Below are 24,768 nucleotides of genomic sequence, written 5' to 3' on the forward strand. Positions count from 1 at the left end.
GACAAACACAAGTTTCTTCCCTTGGGAAACTGGGAGTCTCCACTATGGAAACAATGTATGAACTGAAGGTCAGTGTCAGCAGGTGAACACACAATCCCTGGGGGGTTTCATGTGGAAGGGGTCACCTAAGCTGAGCATGAGGGAAGCTGGGGAGATGAACAGGTGGAAGTGAGGAGGGAGAGCACTCTAAGGGCAAAGGCCCAGGCGTGTGAGACTGACAGCTGAGTTTGGAGAGAGTTAGTGGTTGAATTGGGCTAGCAAGTAGAGTGTGTGAAGGGGAGTGATATGTACTGAGTCTGGAAAGGGAAGTGGGAGCCAGATTCTGAAGCACTATGAAGTCCCAGGGGCTCATATTTTATCCTAGAGACAATAAGGAGACAGTGAAGTTTTCTGAGCAGGAGAGTGGCACAGTTAAATAGATGATGTCTCAAAAATTTAGGAGTACAAAAGATGGTGAAAGTTCTTTGAAGAATTTTTTTTTAATGTGCAGAAAGAGTCAGAATTTTTTTTCTAATTTGCAGGAACATTTTATTCTTCTGGGATATTTTGTTTGCTAAATGATCATATCCTCCTAACGATGTCAGGCTCACCTTTCCTTTGTACTCAGAGTACAAAAACAAGAAAAAGTCCCTTCTGCTATACCTCCAAAATGAGGGTAAGACAGATGACATTTGGAGGATGAATATAGAAAAGGACCCATGGGTCCCAGAAGATGTTCTGACTCTGGTACTCAGACATGTGAGCTGGACCTATCTGCACTCCATTTCCATATGTAGAATTCAAGAGTTTGCCTAGTATAAAATCCTCTGACATCTAGAACACTTTTTTTTTTAAAACAATTGGGGTTAAGTAACTTGCTTAAGGTTACACAGCCAGTTATTTCTGGGTGTGGTGCTAAGTATCTGAGCCAAGATTTGATCCCAGGTCATCCGGACACTGGAGCTGGTGCTCTTACTCGGTGAGCCACCTGGCCGCCCCTAAGCAATTGGGGTTAAGTAACTTGCTCAAGGTTACACGGCCAGGTGTTTCTGGGTGGGTGCTAAGTGTCTGAGCCCGGGATTCAATCTCCAGGTCATCCCAACACTGGAGCCGGTGCTCTTACTCACTGTGCTACCTGGCCACCCCCATCTAGAACACTTCTAATCCTGGAACTGTCATTGTCCTGCTGTGTGGACCTGGGCAAGTCACTTATCTGCTTCTCAGTTTCCTCATCTATAAAATGAATAGATGGCTTTAAACTAACTCATCATAATAGAAAATGCCACCAAATAATTGCTTCATTTTCTAATAAAATGGTTAGGAAGGTCAGTCATGTTTGGAGTCTACAGCTATCTGCATTATTGCTTCAGCTCATTTTAATCAGCACTTACTATTCGCCACTAGGTTAGGCACTAGAGGTCCAAAGACAGAGAGATAGATCCTGACCTCCAGAAGTTTACAATCTATCAAAGTAACAACATACAAAATATACATAAGGGTTTTTGTTTTGGGGGAGGGGGTTTGGACAGGTGGGTGGGGAGGGCTTTAGGAGTTGGGAGAATCAACAAAGACTTCATGTAGTCACTTGAACAGAGTTTTAAAGACAAGAAAGGAATCTAAGGTGTAGAGGTGAGGTAGGAGGCATGGGGGCCAGTCAGCACAAAGGCTCAAAGAGGGATGATAGAGTATTGGATGTGAGGAACAGCAAGAAGGCTAGCAGAATGATGTTGGAATAGTATATTGGAGGAGGCTGTGAAGGGCTTTTAAAAGCTAATGATTACAAAGGGCACTTGAGGGGTGGCTAGGTGGTGCATCGAATAGAGCATCAGCCCTGGAGTCAGGAGGACCTGAGTTCATATCCAGCCTCAGACACTTAACACTTACTAGCCCTGTGACCTTGGGCAAGTCACTTAACGCCAATTGCCCTGCCTTCCCCCCTCCAAAAAGCAAAAACAAGCAAACAAACAAAAACCCAAAAACCAAACCAAGGGCACTTGATCCAGAGGGACTCTAGGTCAGATATGAAATTCTGTAATCCTATGAAAAGCTAGGTTTTTGAGAGGGGTTGACTCCTATACTCATAAAGGTCATGGGTTTGTATTTTTGTGCTAATCTATTCATTTTCTTCCAAGTAGGGAGGGGAGAACCAGACCAGAGAGTTAACTGCAGCATGAAGTATTTTTTATTTTCTGAAATTTTACTCATGCATTTAATAAATTTGGTTGTCTAAAAAGAATATTCAAATCTTTTAAAAAATCTAAAGTAGGGGTGGCTAGGTGGCGCAATGAGTAAGAGCACTGGCCCCAGAGTTGGGAGGACCTGGGATCAGTTCTGTCCTCAGATACTTAACACCCACATAAAATAACTGGTGTGTAACTTTGGGCAAGTTACTTAACCCCAATTGCTTTAAAAAAAAAAAATATATATATATATATATATATAAAGTAAGCAATTCAACATTCAGTTGTTTATGATAATTTTATGGATGTGTACCTGCTTTGGCTCAAAAACTGCAGATCATTTTGTAAAGAACAGAAGATAGCACAACATGCATGCTTAAAATGCTTTGTTATGATGGTATTGATCTTAGAACTCAGCAGCCCTACGTGGTACACTCAGGGGGAGAGACGAGAACTGTTGATAATTCGTGAAAACAATTAGAATAGAGTAGAATGATGAGTAGAAAGGGTAACTGTGTCAGTTGCAGTAAAAACCAAACATATACTCCTCGGTCTAGTGACACTGGTCTCCTGGTTAGTCCACAAACAAGACGCCTGATCTCTCGACTCTGAGCATTTTCCCCATGCCTGGAATGCTCATTCTCCTCCAATCTGCCTGCTGACTTCCCTGACTTTTTTTTTGCCTTTTGGAGGGCAATTTGGGGTTAAGTAACTTGCCCAAGGTTACACGGCTAGTATTTTTGTGTGGGTGTTAAGTGTCTCAGGCTGGAATGAACTGGGTCCTCCCGACTCCAGGGCCAGCACTTTACTCACTGTGTCACCTAGCTGCCCCCTTCCCTGACTTTCTATAAATTGTAACTTTAATCCTATATTATAGAGGAAGTTTTCCCCAACTCCTATTAATTGCAGTACCTTCCCTCTGCTAATTATTTCCTATTTATCCTGTACATAGTTTGCTTTGTATATATTTGTCTACATGTTTTCTTGTCCATTAGAGTGTAAACTCTTTGAGGGCAGGGGATATCTTTTATCTCTTTTTTGTATCCTCACTAGTTAGCATAGTACCTGGGCACATAGTAGGAATTTAGTAAATATTTACTGACTGATTGATGGAAGGAGAGAAATGGTAGGCAAAGAGTCTAGTAAGACAGCAGAGGCAAGACATAACACATCTTTGCCTAGAGTAAGGCAGTTGTTGCAGGAATAAAGAACAAATGGGAATCTGATCTACCAATATGAAGAGACAATGTGATTTTCTTTTTTACAAAAAAAAAAATTTTCCTTCTTTTGTTGATAATTCTGTTTTAACATCACATTCATTTCCAAGTATGCTCCCCCCATCCCAACTAGAAAGCCATCTCTTTTTATTAAAGATGCAAAAGAATTAAGGTAAAAAGAGACAAAATTAGCCAATATATATACCATGTCTGACAGTATCTGCAATATTTTTTATCTGTAGTCCTCTACCTTTGCAACGATTAGAAATCGCATTTATAAATCTTATTCAGAGTATTTGTTGTGATTGCTGTTCTTTCTGTTTACGCTGTTATAGGCATAAATAGTTTTCTCCTGGATCTTCTCACTTTACTCCATCTAGGTTCATATAAATTTTCCAGTGATTCTCTGAATTTTCCACTCTCATTTCTTACAAAGCAGTAACATTACACTATATTTATGTGCTGCAATCTGTTTAGATATTCTCAAATCAGTGCTGATCTACTTTGTTTCTACTTCTATGCTACCACAAAAGGTGCTATGAATGTTTTGGTGTTTATACGACTTTTCCTTCTGTCTTTTATCTCCTTAAGATATACTCCTAGAACTGGGATCTCTATGTCAAAAGGATGGGAATTTTCAGCCACTTTCTTAGGACAATTCCAAACTATTTTTTAGAATTACTGGACCAGTTCACAGCTCCACCAATAGTGTCACGTGCCTATCTTCCTGGCGCTCCTCCAACATCTTTTGCAATCTTTGCTAATTTGTGGGGTGTGAAGTGAAACTTCAGAATTGTTTTGTTTGCATTTCTCTTACTAGCAGTGATTTGGAGCAATCTTTCATATGGCTCTTAATACATAAAAATTCTTTTTAGAACTGTTTATATCCTCTGACCATTTATTCATTGGGAAATAGCTTCTTATATATAGATTTGTGTTAATTCCCTATGTATCTTAGATATCAGACTCTTGTCAGAGACATTTTATGCAAAGATTTTTTTCTCTAATCTGTGGTTTCCTTTCTTAGCTTCATTGATTTTGTTTGTGCAAAAAACTTGTCAATATCATGCAACTAAAATTACCTTTTTTGAATCTCTGTTTTATCTGGGTAAGAATGCTACCATTTGCCGTCATTAAAGGCAACTGATCTTATCCTCTTTTAGTTTTTTTTTTGTGGTGCTATCTTTGACATTCAAATGTTGAGCTTATTGCACAAGGTATAACCTCATTTTTGCAAACTGCTTTCTAGTTTTCTCAGAAGTTCTTGGACAGAACATTTTCAAAAGTGGAAACACCAATTGTTAACAATCACTTGAAAAAATGTACAGCTTCATTAATAAAGAAAGACACAAATTAACAAGTTTGAGGTACAACCTTACCTACCAAAGACAAAAATCTTTAAGAACATCAAAACTGCTGGTTGTTTTTTCTAGAGAAAAAAAAGTTATGCATTGCTGGCAGAACTGTAAACTTGTAGAATCTTTTTTTGGGAATATTTTGGCAATATGAAGGAAAAAGTTACAATAATAATCATATCCTTTGACCCAAATAACTGCACAATTGGGAATATGCCCTGGGCTGTTCTGTTAAAAGGAGTGATACTTGGGGGCGGCTAGGTGGTGCAGTGAATACAGCACCGGCCCTGGAGTCAGAAGGACCTGAGTTCAAATCCGACCTCAGACACTTAACACATACTAGCCGTGTAACCTTGGGCAAGTCACTTAACCCCAATTGCCCTCCAAAAGTACAGCCAAAAAAAAAGATAAAAGAGTGATCTTTTCAAAGAAGTTTATAACAGTGTTACTTGTAATGTAAAAAAACCAAGAAGTAACCTAAACGCACAATACTGGAAGAATGATTAAACAAAATTGTGGTAGATGAATGTAATAGGATACAATGCTACAATTAAGATGAGAAAGTATGAGAAATATAAGGAAATGTATAAAGGCCTTTATGAAAATATACAAAAGAAGAAATGCAGAGCAGAGTACATACTATGAGCATCTATGAACAGGAATGAATGCTCAAGGAATGCTGATGAAGACGACTTGGAGGGAGTGAAAGATAAGTTAGGACAACAACAATTTATAGGATAAATTTCATCATTTAAATGCATTAGTTGTCTGGGGGCGGCTAGGTGGTGCAGTGAGTAAAGCACCGGCCCTGGAGTCAGGAGGACCTGAGTTCAGTTCTGGCTTCAGACACTTCACTTCAGACACTTCAGACACACACACACACACAAAACTAGCCATGTAACCTTGGGCAAGTTACTTAACCCCAACTACCCTCCAAAAGGCAAAAAAAAAAAAATGCATTAGTTGTAATGTAAGCTTAGTTAACTGTATTGATGTTCATTATTGCTAATAATTATTATTTAAAATTGTTTTTAAAAAGAAGAAAGATTGCCCTGGAGTCAGGAGGACCTGAGTTCAAATCCAGCCTCAGACACTTGACACACAAATCCAGCTGTGTGACCTTAGGCAAGTCACTTGACCCCAATTGCTTTCCTTACCCTCTCCAAAAAACAACAAAATAAAACAATACAAAAAGAAGAAGAAAGATAAGGGAGCTATTTGGCACCTAGCAGACAGCCTGAAAGTAAAAAAAACAAACAAACAAACAGCAATGAACTAGATGATAAGGCAACAGAAGGAATGAAAGAAGGATATTTCAGAGGCTGATGTGGTGGGACCCACTGTGACAAGGGATGATAAATACTGGAGAAAGATTGTGAAAAGAAAAAAAAGAATAAAAAAAAAGATTGTGAAAAGAAGATGTGTAGCTCTGCTCTTTTCCAACCATACTACTGAAGCTTTAAACCTTTCAGAGTAGCTGACATTGCTTAGGATTTTGAGTAAGAGATTAAGAACTCTTGAGAACATTCATAAACCAGTGAGTGGATTGATGAGGAAACAGATCCGTTTCCTACAGGTACTGTAGGAATAGCAATTCTATCCGATAATATCTAATAATTCTGAAATAATTAAACTGGCAAAAACAACATCAAGAACCCAGCAATGAATTCAACAATTTTTCACCAGCACCAAAGAAAACTAAGTGATGGGAGTGATCTTCCCAAAGAGCAAATTAGATGACGGGAGGTTAATCAATTGGAGGAATCAGAAGAAAACTGTTTTCTTGTTATATATAAACATGTGATCATTAATGTAACATATATCAAGAGTTTATAAAACAAATCCAAGGAATGGGTTGCTACTATAGACTATGCCAGCTCAGCTTGCCAGAGCTTTGAAAATGCCTGTTTTTTTGGACACATTTAATACGGGGCTTTTTCTTATCTCCCTGGTATTTGGTGTTTATCTGCAAAAGAAGCCCTGATCTTTTCATTAGTTGAAGTATGTAATAAAAAAAAACTGTCCTTTCCTAGACACAAGTATTTACATGTGCAAAAATGTAATCACGACTATAGTAACAGACCACAGCATATAGTTCAGTGCTCCAGGGAAAAGTACTCAGGAAATAATGCTGTTAAGTGACTGATACGGTAATTACACATTTATAAACATACATACCAAAGAATATGTCAAGGAGCTAGACAAGTTTCTGTGATGGCTGTGAGGGTAGATGGCCCCCCCCCCCTTTTTTTTTTAAAGAAGAAGAATCATTCCCCTCCTGTCTTAAGAAGTCTTTTGAAACCAGACAACGTCTTGTTATTTTCTACCAGTAGGAACAGAAATAGGAAGTGTGTAGCCCCATGTCAGCTCATTCCTACTCATCAACTAACAGGACTAGCAAAGAGCTGTTGTTCTGAAGAAGCAGAGCAGAGAGCCAGAGTGGTCAGTAAGACCATGAGTGGATGTCCCAGAGCAAAAGTGAATCCCTTCTTTGTGATTCCATTAGAACTGAAGGGGAAAAAAAATCCCACAAGCATTTACAGTGCCAGATTTAACACAACCTTCCCCCTGCAAATACTTCTTTTGCTTGAGCTGTTCAGAATCTGTGACCATTTTTGCAAGATTGCCTTGTGTTCCAAGACTTTTGCATGGTGTCCTGGAAAATCCTCCCTCACTGGAAAAATACTGTATCTCCCCTTTCCACTTTGCAATCTGGTTACCTACTGTATTCATGAACTAGCTACCTGGATCTAGACATACAGGGATTTTATAAGGAATTGTGTCTTAGAGAGGATGGAAGGAAGGAAAATAAGAGAAATAACACTTCCTTTTGAAATACATTAAGAAATATGAAGTTCTTTATAAAAGCTAAATACAGTAGAACTCCATCACAATGTAGTTCTTCATAATATGGATTTGGATGTGCTTTGAGTCAATTCATGGCCCTCAGAAAAAAAAAACTGGATTCAGAAAAAATCTGTTATTACACAGAGAATCTATATGGCAGCTGCTAATCCTCTTCCCCAATACCAGTGTTATGAAGGAGTTCCACTGTATCTGGCCATGAGAAAAACAATTAGATTACCAAATGCATACACTTTGTCAACTGACTTTCCAGTTTTCAAATTACCTTGATTCAGGGTATTTGGTGAGGGTGGCCAAGCTGCTGGTATACATGTGACCACCCACATCAATGTGGACGGGTGCATTGGATTTTGTGAGCTGTGCTGGAGTAGGAATGCCTTGATTGTTCAATGGAGATGCAGGGGATCTAGTGATCAGAGGTCTTGACATATTGGGCCGACTGTCCTACGGAGAGACAAGCAAGTTTAGACATTTTTCTTTTCTTTCTTTCTTTCTTTTTTTTTAAAATGGCAAAAAAGAAAATAGACATAACATAGTGAACAAGTCAATGGTTAAAGCTGACATTCTTTATGTTAGAATCTGAAAGCCAGTGAGTCTTTAAAATTTCACCAGTTCTCATTTGCACTATAATGAATGACAGAAAAATAAATGCTTTAACTGACAAAAGAAAGGAAGCTTTTACACGTTCAGTAATAAAGATTTGTTCTTAACTAAGATTTATTTCAAATAATTTTGTGAAATAGGAGGGTCCATTATACTAACGAATTCAGGTTACATTTTAACAATGGGTAACTTCACATGAAGAGTCACTAATCACTTTAAATTAGCGGATAATCAAAGATGCATACAAACCTTTAGCCCTTATATTCTACAGACTCTTTTCTGGAATTTTTTTTTTTTTTGCTAAATCAGGACTCAAATGAACTAGTTAAGCTATTTGAGTACTTAAAGAAACTCTTAACATAAAGCCAACCAACTGTGTTTTTAACCAACCACTTAGGAAGTGCAAAATTACTAAAATGTGTCACTTTTTTTTACTCTTCCTATCCTTATTCTTTGTGTCTTTTACATTCAATAGTACTGACTTGTGACAAGATGAAAAAGCAAACATTGTCTATGAAAAACAAAACAAACTACACTCCAAATGGATAAATGTGTCCTTGTGAGGCATACGTGAAAGACTAGCCACTAGGGTAAGCACGGAACTTCTTAAGGAAGTTAAGTTTCAAAAGAACATAAGTAAATGCTGATGCATCACATGTTTAGTCACATGGGAGTAGATGTAATGTCATAAGGGCAAATATCTTTAATTTCTATAGGACAGGACCCAGGGCAGTTTATCTTGGTAGCCAGAACATTTCTGGGTTGCTACAATTAAGAAAAAGTATTGCTGAGACCATGAAATGTTGCTTCTTTCTTTCCCCAAGTGTACGATAGAAATACTTCAAACACCACTTGAACATTTTTCATTGCTTTTAAATTAAAGCACAAATTACGAAGAAAGCTAAAGTCAGGTATTTGGTGCATTGCTATTCACTGAAGGGGCCTAGAACTTAAGGTCTCCATCCCAGTAATAAATTGAGAATATTTTAATGCATGGTCTCTTTAAGGTGAAAGTTACAAATACAGTCACAGACTCAGAGAGAGAGAGATTGCTCTTTGAAATAGGCAGACAATATGGGTCAAACAGTGATAAGGCATAATAAAAGGCTAAGAAAGAAAGTTTTTGATAGGGATCATAAGGGGGAAAGTCATCTAGCTTTTGTTCATAAAATGCAATGTGATAAAATATTAAATTTGCAAAACATCATCCATTTTATGATCTGGAACTGCTTTAGGAGCTACCTGGGGCACAACTGCTGGAATATTTAGCAGTAACCACATGTCCAGGCATGATGCAGAATACACATGCTTCTTAGAAGGCTCAGCCACTCCTGTGAATGGAGCAATGATTGGGCTTTTGTACACACGGTTTACCATCTGTGTTCTATATGCTGCATCGAAGAGGGCCAACAAATAGTAAAAGAAGAGGAATTAATGAGGTGGTGGGTAAGAGGAAGTATGAAACAATGACACAAAATGTAAAAATAAACAGCTAAAGAAAAGAAACACAAAGGGAAAAGTAGCATTTGGAAAATGTTTTAAAATGTTTCTTCTTAAAACGGAAACATAAAACATATGCTACCTTACTTCCCTTTAGAGAATGATTTTGTGGCTGGGAAACACACACAAACACACACACACACTCACACACTCACACTCACCCTGTTACGACTTAACACATCACAGCACCATGGAGTCTGTAATAGTTTTTCAATTGGACACATTCTATATCCTGCCTGAGGGTGCTCAGGAGAAAATGAACAGATTTGCAGGGTTAATATTGTAGTTAGACTGTGACCTCATTCAGCGGAGCTCAACACTGCAAGGACTGTATAGGAGAAGAATTTAAAGCATAGCAGATCACCTGAAGGATTCCAGACTTCTTGGGGTATGTGCCATTTAGGCTGTAAATCATAAACATACAGAAACTCCAAAGGCTAAAATTAGACCAGTGCTTCTCAAAGAAGGGGTAATGAATCCCTGAGGTTAACGAGAAAGTCCTAGAATAGTTACATACCCTAACAGGGCAAAACTGGCACTCTCCCATGTCCCTATGTCCACATCCCTCTCTCTCATCCCTTCATACCATGTCCCAGTTCTTCAGGGCCTGGATCCCTCCAAGGCTAAGCTGATAACACCTGACGGGTTTAAAGTTTTACTCCTCTTAGAGGTACTTGTATTTTGCTAGTGGACTTTCCAATGGTCACATTTCAGACAGGGTCAGGGAATGGAATCATTGGTGGCCACTGAGGTAATCATTAGAGCACATGGCTGCTTGCCCTTAAGGCCAACCTTGGCAATGGAGATTCATGGAGCCCAGAACAGCTGTCTGGTAGCAGCAATCACAGATTTAGTTAGTCCAACTTTTTTTCTATTACTTTGTCTAGTCTTCTCCATACCCTCACTCCCAATACCATCCCATGATGCACAGATGAACATAATCCAGATCATTTTAAACAGGAAAGCTATCCAAAGATATAGACTGTGCTGGCCAGCAAGAATGCGGCTCCAGCACCACTGGAAAAACAACTCAAAGCTCACATCTGTCCCATTGGGAGTGGGCTGGAACATCTCTGAAAGTCTTTTCCCCAGTTCGTGGGAAAAGGTATCATTATTCTGGCATCACAGAAATTCGGCTACTTTTCTTTCCCCTGAGGATGATACAGGAAGAGAAGGTTCATAAAAATAACACTACCTCCCAGGTTGGTTGTGAGGCCAGCAAGATAATATTTGTAAAGGGTTTTCCAAACTTTAAAGCACTATATGATGCTAAAACAATCACCATTGTCGTGACTTTGAAGGATTTGGAAAATGCCTGCATTAGATGAACAATGATTTATGTTAAAATAAAATTCTAATGTTTGGGGGGAAAGACGTTCAATAGTCTTTCCATACTTTGCCTGAATCACTCATTCCTCAATATTCAGATGAAGCTACTTGTGACAACTTTTCAAAGAACTGAGTCAAATATACAAGAATTAAGATCTAATAAATGATATTTATGTAGCGCTGTATTGTTTACAGAGTAGTTTCCTCACCTGTGAAGTAGGTAATGCAAACATGAATACTGATTTTATAGGCAAGGAAATTGAGGCTCAGAGTTGTAACTGCTTGCACATCGAGTAAAAGATGAAGTTGGCATTCAAACCTAGATCTCTTTCCTTAACCCCAAACCTTTAAAAACACTAAAAAGGAAAAAAACAAAACAAAAACCTTTACTTGTCTTTACTTGACCATGACACCATTCAAACTATCCTAATTCTCTTTCCTTTTCACAGCCAAATTATTAGAAAAAAAGCTATCTGCTCTTATCTCTACTTCCTCACCTCTCATTAACTTTTCTATCGCTCCTAATTTGGCTTCATACCTCACTCAATTGAAATTGTTTTCTCCAAGGTTACCAATAATCTTTTTTTAAAATTCTATTTTATTTTATATTCATGAATTTTCTTTTTCCGCATTTCCTTCCTTCCACTTCCTACTCTACCCTCATACTGCAGAGGAAGCAAGAAAAATAACATCCCTGTTACAAACAAGTAACATCAAACAAAACAATGTCCTGAACTGGCCATGTCCAAAAGAAAAAAAGTATGTGCCAATTTACACACACTGAATCCTTCACCTTTCTATCAAGCAGCATGTTCATCATGAGTCCTCTGGAATTGTGGTTGGTCACTGTGACCAACAATCTCTTAATCGCTAATTGTGATGGCCTTTTATGAGCCTTCAATCCTCCTGACACAACTGTTTTTTAAGACATTCTTTCCTTCTTTGGCTTGGAAGACATTGCTATCTCCTGGTTCTTCTCCTGTTTGATCATTCTTCCTTAGCTGCCTTTATTTGCCACCCCAGGGTCTATCCCAGGTTCTCTCTCTCTCTCTGTCTTCCCCCACCCTCCCCTCTCCCCCCAGTATTTATTGGTTACTTCATCAGTACTTATTAGGTTCATTTATGTCTATGAAGATTAACTCTCAAATCTTTATCTCTTGCCCTAATCTTTTTCCTAAGCTCCAGAATCAACTTCCTGCTAAATATCTCTCTGTCTGAACATTCCATTTATTGTTGTTGAGTCTTTTTCTGACTCTTTATGACTCTATTTGGGGAGATACTGAAGTGGTTTGCCATTTCCTTTTCTAGCTCATTTTACAGATGTGGAAACTGAGGCAAACAGAGTTTAGTGACTTGCCCAAAGTCACACAGGTAGCAAGTATCTGAGGCTGGATTTGAACTCAGGATTTGAAACTATGTTCCATAAGCATCTCAAATTCAGCATGTCTGAAATAGAACGAATCTTTTAGTTTATTATAGAACTATTATAGAACTACCTGAACAGGGGTTCTTAACCTCTTTCCATGTCAGGGACCCCTTTGGCAGTCTGATGAAGCCTATAGATCCTTTTTCAGAATGTTTTTAAATTAATAAAACAATATACATAAGGATTTCAACAAAATCAATTATATTGAAATACAGTTATCAAAGCATTTTAAAAAAATAACTTTACAGACTACCTACCACCTCACTCCCTCAAGATAAGAATCCCTGCCTTAAGCCCACTTCTTAAAATTTCCCCTTCTAAAAAAATTTCCCCTTCTTTATGTTGAGGCCATCACCCTCCAACCAGACACCTAGATTCAGGGCCCTGGAGGCATTGTTGACTCTTCACAATCCCTCAGCCTTAATGTAAGGAAAAACTTTAAGACCCTGTAATGTTAAAGGAATTCGAAGATCTTCCCTTCCCCTTAATAGGACTATGTGATTACATGGGAGCCCATGGTGGGAAGAGCTTGTGGAGCAGGAAGTAGGGGGGCAGGTGAGGCAGAGTTGATAGAGAGGGAGCAGGCAGAGCAGAGCAGCTAGCCTGAGGGAGGGATTTTGCCTAAGGGAAATTGTTTTGTGGGGAGGCCTAATGGAGAGAAGGCTTGGGGTATCAGAAGGCTCCCTGCACTGGCAATGTATATAGACTTCTTTGTTACTATGATGGATTTGGCTTCCTGGTGTTTGAATAAATGTCTTGGTTTCATCTTCAAGGAAGAGAGTCTGTTACATCTCGTGATTCAAACCTGGGAATACACCTGCATATTCATAGCAGCTGCTGTGGGCATTGCATTGGCAATATAGACTCAAATGTTAGGAAAAACTTTCTGAGAAGTAAGTTTCCAAAAGCCAAATAGGCTGCCTTGGGATGCAGTTAAGTCTCTCTTCACTGGAAAAGTCTTCAAGCAAGGGCTTTTGTAATGGAATGTTTCTCAGGTAGAAGGTAGACTAGATGGCTGCTGAGTTCCCTTCGACTGAAATTCTATGACACTGAGATTAAATCAGTTGCCAAGTCATGTTGATTCTAACTCCCTGTCATTGCCTTCTCTTCACTTTCACAGCAGCTCCTCTAGTTTCAGGTCCCCATCACCTCTTGCTTGGACTACTGCATTTGCCTATTTGGTCCTCCTACATCCAGTCCCTCCTCCATGCAGCTGCCAAGACAGTCTTAGTAAAGCACACATCAGCCTACAACTCACCTGCCCAAGAGTCTTCGCTGGTTTCCTATCCCCACTAGGATAAAATACACTCCTCAGTTTAAAAAGCTTTCATCCATCTGGTACCAATCCACCTTCCAAGATTAATTTCATGTTATTCCCCTTCACATAGTTGATGTTTTGGCCAAACTGGCCAATCTGCCATTTCTCAAAGTTGGTACTCCACCTCTTGGACTGCTCATTTTGTCCAGGTTATCCCATATGCCTCAATCATTCCCTCCTTGCCTCTACCTGTTAGAATCCTAGTCTTTCAAGGCTTGACTCAGGTGCTGCCTCTTCCCAGAAGTCTTTCCTGGACTCTCCTTTCCTCTCAGTGTTCCCTCTCTCCTCAAATGAACTTACATCTACTTAGCCATGCAAATGTTATATTTTTAAAATTTCCATATATCAGACAGTTTGTGGCTGAAAAAAACCCCCAACTTTGTAGTTTTGCACATTCATCTCAACTGCCCAATATCAATGATTTTCTGATGGCAGGATCCTGGAAGGGATTTGGCTTCAGGCACCTTTCAAATGAATCTGATGAAAACCCCAGATCCTAAGTCTAACCTTGCTGTATGCTATGGAAATGGGAGCCTGGGGAGTACTACCTTGGACTAAATGAGGTGAAGTTTCAGCTGAAAGTGGTAATGACTTTATTTTCTGGGGATATACACCATGTCAAATTTCACTATGATGGTGGACTACTATTTCACTGTGGAAATAAACTGACTCTTTAGTGTCCTGAGATTTGCATTTCAACAGAGTAATTTTATTACTGCATTTGAAACAGTTTTCATTTTCCATATTAAGTAACAGTAGGGAAAGGACTTTGAGAAAGATTACAAAGTTTGCACAAAATTTAGCTAGGGTAGGCATCCATAAAGATATATACTGTGGGGGCAGATCATCAATACCTCAGTAATTTGGAACGATTAATAACAGGGCTCTTTTGGTGAACTGTATTTCCTGGTTAACTGATGGTCAAACCCACATATGCAAGTCCTACTCTGAGGCCAGGATGCTTGTCCAAGGAGGTTGGAACTGTATTATTTCCCTTGGGAATGTTCTGTCCACGGGGCAGTAAAAGTGTCTTGGCTGACCTCTCACTTACCCATTCTTAGAAATACAGCACTTTCTTTACCTACCACAAATCTTTAGTCTGGTAACAAGGAAACTAACTGCAAGGTCAACAAATTTTAAAAGAGGTCTCATAAAAGTACAAAGTAAAAGTGTTCTCTGATGACTTTAGCTAAGCAGAATATGCCTAGGGGGAAAAATAAAATCATTCCCCAAAATTTCACACAAGGAAAGCAACAAAAGCTCCCCAAGTCCCTTTGATATAAGTATGGTAACCTATCGCTTATCTGGAAGTAAATTAGCCAGCAACATCATTTATTCGAACACTAAAAAGAACCAGAAGGAAGTAAATAAGAAAGGCTTCAGAGCAGCCAAAGCAAATTTCAGAAGTCCATGAACCTCATTTTTAGGAATTCTAATTTAAAAGTCCACCCAGTCACTGAGAGGTATGTGTGTTGGTCTTGTAGTCAGGAAAATCTAGGTTTGAATTCCATCTGACATTTCTTCGCTGTGTGACCATGGTCACGTCACTTAACTTGTCTGAACCTTGAGCTCAGGTACAATTTATCCACTAAGTTATTTTGATCTTGATGGGTTGGCTAAAGGCAATTCCTATACCAAGGAAGTCACTGATACCCAATGGGTAGTACACCTCATTGAGTCCAAGTTCTAAGTCACAAAGTTTCCTGATCCTCCGCATATCAGAAACAACTAAGTAGAAGGGGGAAAGGTCTGTTGGGCACACTTCCCATAAAATGTAGCAAGAAATAACATCTAGAATCACAGACTCTTAATCAAAAGGTAGAGCAGAGGTCATCAAATTCAATCTCTACCCAAATTATGAAAATAGTCCTACTAAGTGGTGCTCCAACCACCACCTGAAGACTTTCTGTGACAGGAAACTCCTTTCCTTTCCTAGATCTGAAGCCAATTCCATTTTCAGACAGTTCTGAGTATTAGAAAAATGTTCCTTAGGATGAATTGAAATATTTATACCCATAACAACTTCCTCCCATTGGTCCTATTTCTGCATCCTGGGACCACGTACAGCAAGTCTACTTGTTCTATCATTCCATATGATCATATGCCAGATATGGGTGATCACCCATGCCTGGGCAATGCCATGACAAGGGAAGAGGAAAACTAAAAAGTAGATGAAAAGAGCTTAGAAATCATAGCAGGCTTTGGGCCATTTACTGAAGAGGCAGAGCCCCACACATCTCAGTGGAGATTAGAACACTGGAGATTAGAAATTACAACATTTATAGAAATAGCACTTTAAAGACTTAGAAAGTGCCTTCCTCACAACCAAGTGTTAGCAGAACCAAGAGAACACTGTATACAGTAACAGCAACACTGTTCGAAGAACAACTGTGGATGACAAAGTTATTCTGAGTATTATAGATATTCCAATCAACTACAAAGGACCTATGAAGGAAGATGCCATACACCTCCAGAGAAAGTACTGATAAACAGAAGAATGCATAGTATGGCACATAGATATGTATGTGTACATATTGAACGGTGGCCTTCTCTAGGGTGGGGAGGAAGGGAGAAAGTTTGGAACTTAAAATGTAACAAAAAACAAATAAGATTGTTTTAAAGAGAGAGAGAGAGAGAGAGAGAGAGAGAGAGAGAGAGAGAGAGAGAGAGAGAGAGAGAGAGAGAGAAAACAACTATTCTGTGTTGATAGGTACTGCAAGTATTTTTATTCACATTTTATAAAAGTAAACTGAGGTTCAGAGAGATTGAATAACTTCTCCACACAAACAGAAAATGCTAGAGCTAAGATTTGAATCTAGGTTTTCTTATTCCAGCATTCCATGTCATAAGTTACATCAAGAAAATGTTAAATTATATTCAATTTGTTGTTCAGTTGTTTCAGTCATGTCTGACTCTTCACGATCCCATTTGGGGTTTCTTGGCAAAGATACTTAAGTAGTTTGACACTGCCTTCTCCAGCTCATTTTACAGATGAAGAACTGAGGCAAACAGGGTTAAGTGACATAGCTACTAAGTCTGAGACTGGATTTGAACTCAAGTTTTCCTGACTCAAGGCCTGGTACTCTATCCACTGTACCACCTAGGTGCCCATATTAAATTATAAAAGTTAAATTATACTGAATTTTATTCAAATGTTAAATTATAGTCTTCCTCTCCTACGAAGATAGAATTTGCCTTACTAAAATGTCATCCATATAAGATCTGAGCATCCTTATCCCCATTCCCACCTCCACTGAGTGGAACCCAGACTCTATCTAGCTACATCTTTCCCTGAGGATTCTTGGGGTACCTTAGAATCCCCCTGTGGCATGCCTCAGCCAGCCAGGATTAAGTAGATTTTAGAAAAGGGGTATTCACTAAAGTCATGCAATACGAAAAGTTGGTATAAAACATGCCCAACAAAAGTCAGTGACACATTCTTGCATATGTCCAGAGTCCACAGAAAGCGAGTTCGAGCTTAGGAAGCACACATGGCAAAGGGGTAACACACAGCTCTCAGCAGCTAGAAGGTCTTTTTTTCCCCACCTATGGGATGTGCATGAGATTCCCCATGAGTACCATAAGTACCATGAATGTGCAAACGAGCATCCATCTGTCTTCTGCTCCTGATGCAGACACTGCTGCTGGATGATATGGGGATACCAATAGAACACTGATGCGAAGATGAGAGTCGCTACTCTGGGCACATGAGATTGTGTAGTGTCTTTGCTAGTCTCCTTAGAGTTCTGGGAGGCCAGTCTGCCCTTGGCTGCTGCTGCTGCAGACATTGTATCCACAAGGTCTAAGTTTGAATCCCACCTCAGATAATGACTAGCTGTGTAACTCTGGGCAAGGCACTTTAAACCTCTGTTTGCCTCATTTTCCTCATCTGTAAAATGGAAATAAAAATAGCACCTACATCCAGGATGGTTGGGAGGCTCAAAAGAAATAATCTTTGTAAAGCACTCTGCAAACCTTAAGCACCATATAAATGATATCTATTACTATTATCACAGTATTATTATTACTATAATTATTACTGCTACCAGTTGATCAGGGATGCCATTTAGGATGCCAATAGAAACATGGGAAGTCCAATATCCTCTGAACCTTTGGAAGCATGAAAGGTGATCAAAGGGGTGGCTAGGTGGCACACTGAGTAAAGCGCCGGCCCTGGAGTCAGGAGGACCCAAGTTCGGTTCAGGCCTGAGACACTTAACACCCACACAAAAATACTAGCCGTGTAACCTTGGGCAAGTTACTTAACCCCAATTGCCCTATAAAAGGCAAAAAAAAAAAAAAAAAGGTAATCAAAGGGTGTTAGGCCCCTTGAGGAGCAGGGGAGCAAGGCTGATGAAGCCAAGGCCTCTTCTTTTCCCACCCCTCACTCCAGGTGTTTATGTCTCAGGAATGTGCTAGAAAAGCAAAGTTCTCTGATTTCTAGAAAAGCCTTTTCTTTATCAACTCATTTGATAATTTATAGATAGTTCCTGGGGGTCTGACCTAGTTTTCACAGGTTATTGGAATGGACTTCTCAGTCAGGTGTCATATCCTTGACATTCTAATACTGGGAGTTCTTATTAACCTTTTCTGTATAACAGACCCTGTTAGCAGTTTGATGAAGCCTGTGGATCACTTCTCACAATCACGTTTTTAAAATGCATAAGATAAAATATGTAGAATTACAAAGGAAACCAAGTACACTGAAATATAGTTATCAAACCCTACATACAAAAACAAGTTAGTGGACCCCAAGTTAAGAACCCCTGTCCTAAGATCTTTTGATTGACTGAGACGTGACCTCAGCTGGTTAAGGCATCACAGCTAAAATGGGGTAAGGTGGTTTCAATCTCACCTTTACAACAATATGTATTTGATATCTACTTAAAGTAAAGATTAAATAGAGATTTGGTACCTAGACAAGTAAGCTTCAGTTATCAGACTGCTTAATGTAATAATTTATTAATTAATATTAGAATATATATTTGAATAGAATATTTGGAAACCAAGTTTAATCAATGAATCAGTTAATAATATTATATCATATGCTTAACAAAGTAAGTACCTCTAAGAGTGTGTGGGGTGACATGGCCTCCAATGTCTCTTCCAACTCTAAAGCTATGATCCTATAATCCTACAGAGGGGTTCCATTCCAATGAATGAAATGACCTCTGGAACAAGAGACCATTTATGCTGGCACGGCAAGCAATCTCTCGCCACAAAACAATTAGAGAACAGGGCAACACATAACAATATGCTAATGGTGTAGTACTGTAAACAAGCAGGAAAAAAAGATGAAGAATGGAGAGATCAAGGTGAGTTTTATTCAGGAAACAGAACTTGAGCTGAGCCTCTAAGAATGGGTGAGATAGGGATGACCCCAGAAGAAAGGAATGCTTAGAAGTGTGAGAAACCAGAAATGGTTGGCAGAAAAAGGAAAAAAAAGCAATTAGGAAGTAATTATTATTATTGTTATAATTATCATTATTAATTAGAGAGTAAAGAGTAATCAGGCTTGGAAAGGCAGGCATAAACATATAAATCTCAATTTGCTTTAGAAACTCTTGGCTAACAGAATAAATCTAGATTGGAAAGAAGTCTTTTAGTTTCTTCAGATAAATCTATAGGCTGAATCATAGGGGCATAAAACAGAAAGCATCATAAATTCTTTGTAAAAGATAGGTAAGTAGGTAAAGCAATGAGTTTATTCATGACCCACTTTGCCTACCATCGATATACAACAGGTTTCACTTGTAAACCTGGCCAAGGCATCATGCTAAATCTCTTGCCACACATGGGTTATCCATAAGACACATTTTAGGTAAATATAAATTGATATATCGTTGTTCAAACAATTTTCCCCCAAAACTGTAGAATATAATGAAGAAAAGAATGTCAGGTACTCATATGGAGAATGAGTAACTATTTGTTTACTATATTTATCTGTTCATTCTCCAGAAGAAAATAAACTTATATATGAGAAAATTCAGGTAGAATTCTGTTATGTCTTCTTTTATGGTGGCACAAAACAAATTTATGGAAATTTTCTTTCTATTAATACTTCTCAGATACTTTTTTGGAGACCCTTAAAGTCACATGGAATAATTTTTAATATATTTCAAATTTTGATATTTTATGCATTTCCTAAACTGAAAAGGCAACATTAGAGGATAAATTCACATTAGAATGCTCCTTTCTGACTGACCTATATAGCACGCTCCTTTCAAAAAAGTTTTCAATGAAAAGTGTTGTTTGGAGAGAAGCAGTAATAATTTATGGACAGTTTTTTCTTTATGCAAAATGCTGCAATTTTGCAATCAAGAGAGGAAAACTTGTAGAATAGAAGATTAAATGCCTTGCCCAGAGTAAAAGAGCAAGTCAGCGTTAATCCAGAAATGAAAGGCTAGGAGATCTGAATTTGAAATTCTGCTAAGACACAAGAGTATAGTTGCATATTTGCCATTTTGGGAATAATGTTATGGTTGGTCCAGTCCCCCAGTATTCCTCTGCCTGCCCAGTGGTTCCAACTTTCCAATAGAACAGGAAGAGAGATCAAAGCACCAATCACTGGGCTTCCTGAAGTCAATCATCTGTGGGGATTTAGGAAAGCTTTACATAATGGTGTTTACTCCTATATACATTATCTTTTGGTAAGGAAAATAGAAAGGGCTTTGAATGCTGACAATTAAGCAATGCCTTATTCTTTTCAAGAGGTTTTTCTGATCTTGAATCTCAGAGCACTTTACCCTAATTTCTAGCTTAAAAGAACCACACCTTCAAACATGTTCAGTATTATCATGAAAAGTAACTTTCCAGAAGCTTTGATTACCCAATTTGTTTACCTGAAAAGACAACTCTGATTTTGCTTTGCAACAAATACTTATTTTATTACATTTATTAGGAATGAGTCCAAAGATCAAGTTACAGTTAGCCAGGAACGTATTTAGCTCATCCAACAAACACTGAGAGCACTAGAGTAGGTGTTAGCAGGGGATTCAAAGATGAAGAAGATCCTGTCCTTGTCCTTAAGTTTTCACTCTTGGAAAAAAAAGTAAAAATACGTGCTCAAGGAGCCATAATACAAAATAGCACTTTGGTTGAACATATCTGAAGTGTGAGGAAGGTAAGATGGTTTCCTTATAGACATATTTTATGTGCTATTTGTCATGAATAAAAATGATTCTATTTATCTGTCATCACCAGGATGCACATTTATTTTTTCAAGGGTGGTAATGGATTTGCATTGATCATTCCATCCATTCTCTTTGGATCCAGTGCAGCACATGGCCACAAAGAATTCACAACTAATGGGTCTAGATGGGGTTCTAATCCATGACAGTGGTCACATAAGCTTGACTCCTTAACAGAACTAACAGAACATAGGCAATGACTGAATTAAATAATAAATTTGCTTTAATGGTTCCCTGAATCTGAAACAGTTTAATATAGGGTGCCCCAAAAAGTCTTAGTGCAGTACAAAACTTACTAAAGCTTACTGTTGTTTAAAACTTTGCTAAGGCCTTTGGGCCACCCTGTGTAATTTCAAGGATGAAATGCATTTTAGGGAATAATAATAATCCACATTTATAGAGTACTTTTAAAGATTTTTCCTTACAACTACCCTGGGGGAGGTAGGATAATATTATTTCCGCTTTACAGATGAGGAAATTGAGGCCCATAAAAGTGAAGTGACTAATCCAGTGACTCACCTAGATAATAACTAGCTTTTTAAATTCCAAGTCAGGGTAAATTAAAACTCTGTAATCCTCTTCTGAAATAGGTGAATGTTCCCGAACTTCTTTCTGAACAGGTATAAATGGTATTTTAATACGCGTTGGTACAATGATTTTTTTTTTTTTGCTTTTTTGGAGGGCAACTGGGGTTAAGTGACTTGCCCAAGGTCACACAGCTAATTTTTGTGTTAAATTCTGAGGTCAGATTTGAACTCAGGTCCTCCTGACTCCAGGGTTGGTGCTCTATTCATTGCACCACCTAGCAGCCCTGGTACAATGATTTTTAAGAACGAATTTAAGAGCTGTGAGGCAGAGATAAGAATCTATTAAAATTATGACCTGTTAACAACTGTGTTTGTGTATAGACACAGACATGCACAAACACATATATTTACAAGCAGGTGAATCTACACAATAGAGATGATCCAGCAAAGTTGACATTCAATTATTTGTTTATTCAACAACAGGTATTTAACTCCACTCATATGAACAGCATGGTGCTAGTGTAAAGATACATCACAAAGGGCTTTTGACCTCCAAGTTAACACAGTACAAGTGATACCAGAAGGAATACATGATTAAGTTACATTCATTCAGTTCATTTGAGCACCTGCTATGTGCAAAGCACTGTGCTCATTGGGAATACAAATATTAACAATGTACATCATCTATTCTAAAAATAAGTCATGCACAAAAATAAATATGATAGAAAAATATGTAATAACTCTATAGGCACACAATTGAATGATAGGAAAATGAGTGATGAATCTAGGAGCGATATTTCAAAAGTGCTATGAGTGACCAAAGGATAGAGGAGCCACTTTTGGCTTTGGAGGAAAGGCTTTATGATAGAAGTGGCATTTGAGTTATGTCTTGAAGTCCGTTTAGAATTTCATCAGGTAAAGATGGTGTAAACACATTCCCAGCATGAAGAAAGGTAAAAGAAAAAGTGTGAAAGCAGGAGAGTATTCTGGGAAATGCAAGCAATCCACTTTGACTGTAGTGTAGTGTGCTTGGAAAGGAATGGTATGTGATAGAGGACCTAAGCACCAACATCAATAGTTCATCCTTTATGAAGTAGGCATTGGTAAGTCATTAAATGTGTTTGAGCAGGGTAGTCACATAATCACAGCTGCCAGTGTTAATATGGTAGGAAAATATAGGATGGATTAAAGAAGGAGAGAACATGGTGGCAAGAAAATGGTTTGCATGCTATTGTTATTAGTCTAGGTCAGTGGTTCTAAGATTGAAAAGGGGTCCATGGATAGATTTCATGGGGTCTATGAACCTGAATGGGGAAAAAAATTTGGGTATTTATTTTCATTCACCACTAACTGAAATTTAGCATTTCCTTCTGAAGAATTATTCTGCTAAGGGGCCTATAGCCTTCACCAGACAGCCAGAGGAATTTTCTGTAACACAAAAAAGATTTAAAAAAAAAAAACCAAACAATCTAGACAAAACATAAGGAGTGCCTAACCTAGGAGGATGCAATGAATAGTGCAAAAGAAGGCTCTTTATCCTTGATGAACGGGGAAACCATAATATTAACAGAAATAGGAAAATCAGAAGAAGTAGTAGGCTTGAAGGGGGCATGTGATTAAGTTCTTTTTCGGGGGGATATGCTGAGTTTGAAGTTCTAGGGTGTCAAAGTTTTTAAGTCAAAGCCTCTTTCAAATGTTGGGAATTTTTTTTAAGATGCCCGGTAAACCATTTTATAAGCCAAAGATTCTGTTTATACTACAAATAACTGTCCTCTAAATTATGTTTTGGAAGTTCAGACTTTTGTTTGCATTTTTGTAAAGGAGTAGGAGGAAGGGGATCAGTATTTTGTCTATACATGTCATAGATATTTTGAATAAAACTTCATTTAGAGGACACTAGTTATACTACAACTAACTTTCTCAAATCTTGTATTTTTCTTTTTCTTTTCTTAAAAAAAAAAAGACGACAATATCCCATTCTCCCCCAGGGTAGATGGGCAGTGGCTCTGGTCCCACTCTGGTCAGCCCAGGAGCTTGGACCAGACTAATTTCTTTCTTTCTTTCTATTTTTTTTTTTTTGCCTTTTGGAGGGCAATTGGGGTTAAGTAACTTGCCCAAGGTTACAAGGCTAGCTTTTTGTGTGGGTGTTAAGTGTCTGAAGCCGGAAGCCAAGTCGGGTCCTCCTGACTCTGGGGCAGCGCTTTACTCACTGCCACCTAGCCGCCCCTAACAGATTAATTTCTCACCCAGTCTGGTTCACTTCTTACTTGGCAATCTGGTGGCTCTTAGATCCTGGAGGGTTCATCATATTAATGCTAAACTTAGTTTAGTGTAGACACCTAATCAGCTTAGCCCAAAGTCCAGAACTGCTGAGATCTACCAGCTTCAGCTTCCCTTTTATCTGGGATTAAAGGTGTGCACCATCACCCTGGCTTTAAATGGTATATTTTCTTTTTTCTTTTTTTTTTGGAGGGGGGAAGGCAGGGCAATTCGGGTTAAGTGACTTGCCCAAGGTCACACGGCCAGTAAGTGTTAAAGTGTCTGAGGCAATTTGAACTCAGGTCCTCCTAACTCCAGGGCTGGTGCTCTATTCTTCAACACCTAGTCGCACCTAAATGGTAGATTTTCACTGATAAAATTTCCAAAACATTTTCGTATATACATGATATGGTCAAAAGCCACGGGCAGTGAGGAGACCTGAATTCTAGTCAATGCTTTTCCATTGTGACCTATTACAATCATTTTTGGTCTCCTCATTTATAAAATGGCAGGGGTAAGGGAGTAGATTAGAGATATTTCCTACGTGTCAGTTCTGAAACTTGGTAACTTCAAAAATGATAGCAACTCAAACGTTTTCCTTGTTAAGTAAGTCACTGGCAGTCAGGTTTGAAATACAACATGATTTTGGTGAAGTGAAGAAATCGTGAAAAACAATCTGAAAGGTTAAAAAAAAGACTGACTGCTAAGAGAAAAAACCCCAAAACCCAACATTAAAAGTTCTCCAATAAGAGCATGCTTCTGGCCAGTTGAAAAAAGGAAAATGCAAGGTGCCTGGTGATGCAAAGAAATGTCTCACAAAATAACATGAGTAAGAGGCCAAGTGCCTATTCCAGAAAAATACTCTGACTAATAGAAGCTTTCCTAAGATAGTTCAAAAATGGCTTATCTGACTTTCCCAAGAAGTAAAAACATTCCCCTTAGTGCTATAAAATGAATGCTTTTAATAAAATGAGCATCTGTTACAAAACAAAATCAGAGTTGTCTTTTTCAAATAAACAT

General features: G+C 38.5%; 1 protein-coding gene across 3 annotated transcripts in view; it reads right to left on the minus strand.

Annotated features, from left to right (window-relative positions):
* The window catches only part of KCTD1 (potassium channel tetramerization domain containing 1), a 276,101-nt gene that overhangs the window by 49,840 nt on the left and 201,493 nt on the right, over nucleotides 1-24,768 (minus strand). For all 3 annotated transcript variants that reach the window (XM_069099837.1, XM_069099836.1, XM_069099835.1), the window contains exon 2: nucleotides 7,862-8,040. In XM_069099837.1, coding sequence (XP_068955938.1) covers nucleotides 7,862-8,040 — 179 coding nt within the window. The remainder of the gene's footprint in view (nucleotides 1-7,861; nucleotides 8,041-24,768) is intronic.

The sequence above is a fragment of the Petaurus breviceps genome, unplaced genomic scaffold (genome assembly GCF_028583685.1).
Source record: "Petaurus breviceps papuanus isolate PSGF00001 unplaced genomic scaffold, PetGlider_PUasm1.0 38, whole genome shotgun sequence".
Classification (NCBI taxonomy): domain Eukaryota; kingdom Metazoa; phylum Chordata; class Mammalia; order Diprotodontia; family Petauridae; genus Petaurus; species Petaurus breviceps.